Source organism: Garra rufa, unplaced genomic scaffold (assembly GCF_049309525.1).
Source record: "Garra rufa unplaced genomic scaffold, GarRuf1.0 hap1_unplaced_004, whole genome shotgun sequence".
In the NCBI taxonomy this organism is placed as follows: domain Eukaryota; kingdom Metazoa; phylum Chordata; class Actinopteri; order Cypriniformes; family Cyprinidae; genus Garra; species Garra rufa.
Window position 1 is genome coordinate 555363 of NW_027394279.1, and position 6000 is coordinate 561362.

Consider the following 6000-nt stretch of genomic DNA (forward strand, 5'->3'; position numbering starts at 1 on the left):
AGTCTGTGTGTGCACTCCCCAATTGTCCGTCAATGCTTGCTGTTACCTCTGTTTGCTTGTGTTCATCTTATACTCCCGGTTTTTGTTTGTTTGCTTTAGTTACAGTGTTTTGTTTTGTTTAATAAACTTTATTCGTTTATCTACTCCGGTTCTCCTCTCCATTACTCCACTCCTCAACCCCGCCTGGATCGTGACAGATTGACGGACCAAAACAAGGATGAATCGGGCTGAGGCTTCCTTGAGGGGACTGCGGCAAGGCGGTCGAGAGTTGGAACGGTATGTGGAGGAATTTATCGAGCTCTCCCACCAGGTAGGCTGGCATGAAGCTGCCATCTGCGCTGTGTTTGTTTTGGGGCTGGACAATGAGACGATTCGCTGTGATCTCCCCGTTTGTAATTTTTCCTTGATCGAGCTAATCAATCTCATTCTCTATTTAAATGGATCTGATTTTGAAATAGAAGAAATTCCTAGTCCAAGTAAGTCTCATCTTCCGGCCCCCTACCAGGCACAGCGCAACTCGCCAGCCTGCCCTAAGCCGAGAACCTCCACATACCGTGTCAACGGCTCGAGCCGCCAGCCCAGTCCCAAATCTCCAGTCGTCCTCCAAAGCTCCGCTGCTGTCCTCAGCCCGATGCGGCCGGCCTCCTCCCCGCGCTCTCATCTACCGGCCTCCGCCCAGCGCTCTAGTCTGCCGGCGGCCACGCCAGCTCACAAGATGGCTGCCACGCCAGCTCACAAGATGGCTGCCACGCCAGCTCTCAAGATGGCTACCATGCCGGAATCTGCATGCAAGATGGCTGCCACGCATGAGTCTGCGCGCAAGATGGCTGCCACACATGAGTCTGCACGCAAGATGGCTGCCACACATGAGTCTGCACGCAAAATGGCTGCCACACAGGAGTCTGCCCGCAACATGGCCACCGTTCCTGAGTCCTCGGCCAAGATGGCCACCAAGCCTGAATCCCCGGCCAAGATGGCTGCCGTTCCAGAGTTCCCGGCCAAGATGGCCGACGTTCCAGAGTTCCCGGCCAAGATGGCCGTCGTTCCTGAACCCTCGGCCAAGATGGCCGCCAAACCTGAGTTCCCGGTCAAGATGGCCGTCGTTCCTGAACCCTCGGCCAAGATGGCTGCCAAACCTGAGCTCCCGGTCAAGATGGCCGCCAAGCCTGAGTTCCCGGCCAAGATGGCCGCCGTTACTGAGTTCACGGCCAAGATGGCCACCAAGCCTGAGTCTGCACCCAAGATGGCTACCGCCAAGTCAGAGTCTTCGCTGGTTCCGCCCAGCCTTCCTGAGTCTCTTCTGGTTCCGCCCAGTCTCCCAGAGTCTTCGCTGGTTCCGCCCAGCCTTCCAGTGACTGCGCCGCCAGAGCGCCCTCCAGTGACTGCGCCGCCAGAGCGCCCTTTAGTGACTGCGCCGCCAGAGCGCCCTCCAGTGACTGCACCGCCAGAGCGCCCTCCAGTGACTGCGCCGCAAGAGCGCCGTCCAGAGCCCGCTCCTCAAGAGCGCCGTCCAGAGCCTGCTCCTCAAGAGCGCCGTCCAGTGACTGCACCGCCAGAGCGCCCTCCAGTGACTGCGCCGCCAGAGCGCCCTCCAGTGACTGCGCCGCAAGAGCGCCGTCCAGAGCCCGCTCCTCAAGAGCGCCGTCCAGAGCCCGCTCCTCAAGAGCGCCCTCCAGAGCCGACGCCTTCTTCTGCGCGCCCTCCAGAGCCGGAGCTCTCTTCTGCGCGCCCTCCAGAGCCGGAGCTGTCTTCTGCGCGCCCTCCAGAGCCGGTTCTGTCTCCAGCGCGCCCTCCTGAACCGGAGCTCTCTCCTGCGTGCCCTCCAGAGCCGGAGCTGTCTCCAGCGCGCCCTCCTGAGCCGGAGCTCTCTCCTGCGCGCCCTCCAGAGCCGGAGCGGTCTCCAGCGCACCCTCCTGAGCCGGAGCTCTCTCCTGCGCGCCCTTCCGTGCTCTCCTGTATGGACTATACCCTAAGTTCCCCCAAGAAAATTTTGGGGGGGGGGCTACTCCCCTGATCGGCCATGGCTACCTGGACTGTTTACCCAGCCATGGCCAACTGGACTGTTTACCCGGCCATGGCCACCTGGACTGTTTACCCGGCCATGGCCACCTGGACTGTTTACTCGGCCATGGCCACCTGAACTGTTTACCCAGCCATGGCCACCTGAACTGTTTACCCAGCCATGGCCACCTGGACTGTTTACTCGGCCATGGCTTCCTGAGCCTCCAGATCCGCCATGGCCTCCAGAACTATTGTCCCGGCAATGGCTGCCTGAGCCGCCAGATCCACCATGGCCACCTGGACTGTTTACCCGGCCATGGTTTCCTGAACCCCCAGACCCGCCATGGCCACCTGAGATCCCTGATCCGCCCTGGAGACCACCTCTATGTCCCCTGTGTCCTCCTAGCGGTCTCCAGGGCGCCCACCCTCCCTCCCCTTTGGATGTTATTAGGCGCGGGACGCGCCTTCGGGGGAGGGGGGGTAATGTCAGAGTCATGTCTGTGTATTGTCCTGTTCTGTCATGTTTTCCAAGTGTTTTTCCCCCATGTTTCTAGTTCATTTGGTTTAGTCCTTGTTTCTCCCCCTTTTGGTTAGTCTTTTTGGTTCCTTCTATGCCCATATTTGTATTTCCCCCTCGTCATCCTGTTATCTCGTTTGTGACCACACCCCCGTTTCAGTGTATTTAAGAGTCTGTGTGTGCACTCCCCAATTGTCCGTCAATGCTTGCTGTTACCTCTGTTTGCTTGTGTTCATCTTATACTCCCGGTTTTTGTTTGTTTGCTTTAGTTACAGTGTTTTGTTTTAATAAACTTTATTTGTTTATCTACTCCGGTTCTCCTCTCCATTACTCCACTCCTCAACCCCGCCTGGATCGTGACAGATATATCATTTTTTAAAATGTGATTCAAAATCGATTCTCAAAGGCAACGTATTGATTTTTTAGATATTTATTTACACAAGCATTAAACGTAAGATTTACGTTAATCTTATTACTAGTCTAATCCACTAGGTGTCATCCCCTTATTTACCTTCACAGTAATTTTTTGTTTTTTATTTCTGACAACTGATGGTCATTAAGCAAGACTATGTTACATTACAATTAAATGATGTTTAACCCATTAAAAATACCTCAATTTATTTTATACACGCAAAAAGCATCATAAATAACAGAACTTGAGGATGTACATGGTCATGTCACACACGTGCAGCGCTTTTGCGAACGGAGAAAAACATAATGAAGCTACATATGAAATAGATAAATAGGCTTATATGTGAAACATATATTTCTAAATAATAAATAAAAAACAACAACTCAAGAAAAAAACTGTGCTACAAGTAGCAACCAATAAGCAGAATTGCTTCGTGACACGAATTGTGACAGAATTGCTGTTGAGAAAGCACTATCCTGTTTCCTTTATTTTACAAAAGCACAATGTTTTGTTTTTATTGTGAAAGTACACAAATAAAATAAATATTTAGAAGAGTTCAGAATAGTGTCTTACTCTTATATAACAACACATGAAGGAGTATTGTAAGTTGTTTCCATTTTTATAGAAAGAAAAAAAAATGATCGTTGATCGTTACGGCGCCTCACACACACAGTTACTAACTCAACAGCGCAGCCTGTTCATTGTCATAATAAAATACAGTCAGCCAAACATACTGAAAAACCATGCTATTTTAGTTAATCCTTAAATTTAACGGTAGAACAGAACTCAGAACAAAAGAGGAATGAAAATATAAGAAGCTACTAACAAGCCAAAACCAATTCATTTAAAAATGGTGTACTTTGTGTTCCAATATACATGTAAAACAAAATGGGCTTGGCATAATATCAGGGAGATACGGTGGTCAAAATGGACCACGAATATGTACGCTGCCTATAGGCTAATTCTGTCATGTAAGCGTGACACCACATTTATTTGCGTTAAAGCCCTTTTCTCAACAAAAAGTGTTTCCAAACAAATTTTTGCGACATGTGAAGTATTTATATATAGAAAGTTAAACGGAAAAAGAATGTGTCAATGCATTTTAGCGATAAATGGCATTTTTATCAGCTATATTGGTAAAAATTTTGTAATGCTAAATATTTTCCCGCAAAAATTTTTTTGGATGGAAACCAAAATTTAATATATAGAGAGATTTGAACAAACATCTAACAAACATTTTAAAAATGAGGTCTTTATAAACTAAAGGTTTATAAACCAAGGTCTTTTTACTGGCTGTACATAAAAGCAGGTGTCCTAGCGGTGTGTCAGACAAATGAGACATGCCAAACGTGCATTGTTGGAGAGTTCCAGGAACATGGTTGAGAAGCACTTATTGTACTGAACCACAGCATTAACTATTGGCATGTTTCATGACTTTGTCAACCAAAATACTTTTCCTTCAGAGAAGAGAAAATTTCAACTCACTTTTCAGCAACAGGCTTTGCGATGGCCTCAAAGATTTCCTCTTGATTGGCTGTTTGGTCAAAAACCCTCTGAAACCTATAGTGAAGAAATATTTTAGTAGAAATAGGTTGTTTAAAGACAAATATTTTTTTTCTTTTACTTAAACTTTGCTTACATATCTGTATGCTTAATCATAAATCACATTAATTAAATAAATCTGCTCTAATTTAAAACATTGCTGGTTTTATCCAGAAAGTTATTATTATTGTTATTTAAGTTACTCCATCTTTAAACAGGAGATGTCCCACGAGATGTGAGATAAGAACATGAATACTTTAATTGTGGAATGTGCTTTAAATGCTTTAAATAAGCAGTGTGAGCTGTCTTTTAAAATCCTGTGGTTGGTAAACAACTTCTGTTTAAAGTTATTTTTAAAGAGAGAGAGAGAGAGTTCCAGGCAGAGAAAAATACATTTTAATGTTTCTATAGAAAATTAAAATACCCTTCTTACGATAAATAACACTTTATTAAGCATGCAAAGACATTAATTATTAAGTGTAAATCATGCTTGGGAAACCAACCCGATAATTGCATTTTATTGAATTTATCTTCTTAATTGTCCTCCACATCACCTGAATTTGTAGTTTTCCCTCTTATTGTTGATAACACCATCTGCCAAGTCTCTGGGAACCACAAACTCCAAACTACCGCCCAGCTCCTCACAGTTCACAAAGTATTCCTGCAAGAGGAAGTTTTAAGCATGAGCACACCTTATCTTAATGATGCAGACATGTAATTGGTATATCACTTTCCTTTATGATTCATATATTCTGCAAGCCTGTCACAAAAGCGTAATTACAAATAACACGGTACACAAACGCAAAAAAAAAACTCACCGCAGTGGGTTTCTTTGTTGGTTTCACACGGGCAAAGATTTGAATCGTTTGCTTTACCATTGTTTTATATGATATTTATGATGCTTTTTTGAATCGTTTTTCCATCCAAAGCACTCGATTAGCTTCGCACGTTCAGTTCACTCTTTTCTTTTGTACTTTGTGTACAGAGGTTGCTAAGAGACCAGTGGCATTATACATGCTCTGCAGAACCGCAAAGCCATACGTCACTGCCGTCTCAGGCCAGCAGCGCCAGGCCAAGTCTGGGTTGCCACGTCTAATCCTTGGCATGCAGCCGTGGGTGCTTCTCATTTCTTTTTTGTGCACTCTCGTTTCCTCTCCTCGCGTCTTAGCTCCACCCTCTTAGGAAGTGAAGGAAGGATTTAATAAAGCTACTAGAAGGCCAGCATGCAACATAGACATATAAATACCCAGACGCCTCATTGGCCGCTGGACGGCACGTCAATGTAGTAGACATATTGCTTCGGGCAACTCCCCATAACTCTCATATCTTTTTTTTTTTTTTTTCTCTTTCAAAAACAAATATACCAAACGTGGGGGAAACATATAACAAGTATACATCATATAGGGTAAAACATTACATTTTACAAATATTTTTAATAGTAGAGACGTTTTTATACATTTCTTATTTCTAGAAATTGCTTCTGAAGGGCAGTGCTATACATTCACGTTTGTGAGAATGCAACGTAAAA

At 45.7% G+C, this 6000-nt stretch overlaps 1 protein-coding gene across 1 annotated transcript in view; it reads right to left on the reverse strand.

Moving 5' to 3' along the window:
• The window catches only part of kif6 (kinesin family member 6), a 238135-nt gene extending 232785 nt beyond the window's left edge, over positions 1 to 5350 (reverse strand). Inside the window, exons 1-3 of the mRNA XM_073832589.1 lie at positions 5291 to 5350; positions 5027 to 5133; positions 4416 to 4490 (exon numbers count right to left, since the gene is read on the reverse strand). Coding sequence (XP_073688690.1) covers positions 4416 to 4490; positions 5027 to 5133; positions 5291 to 5350 — 242 coding nt within the window. The remainder of the gene's footprint in view (positions 1 to 4415; positions 4491 to 5026; positions 5134 to 5290) is intronic.
• Positions 5351 to 6000: the final 650 nt, after the last annotated feature.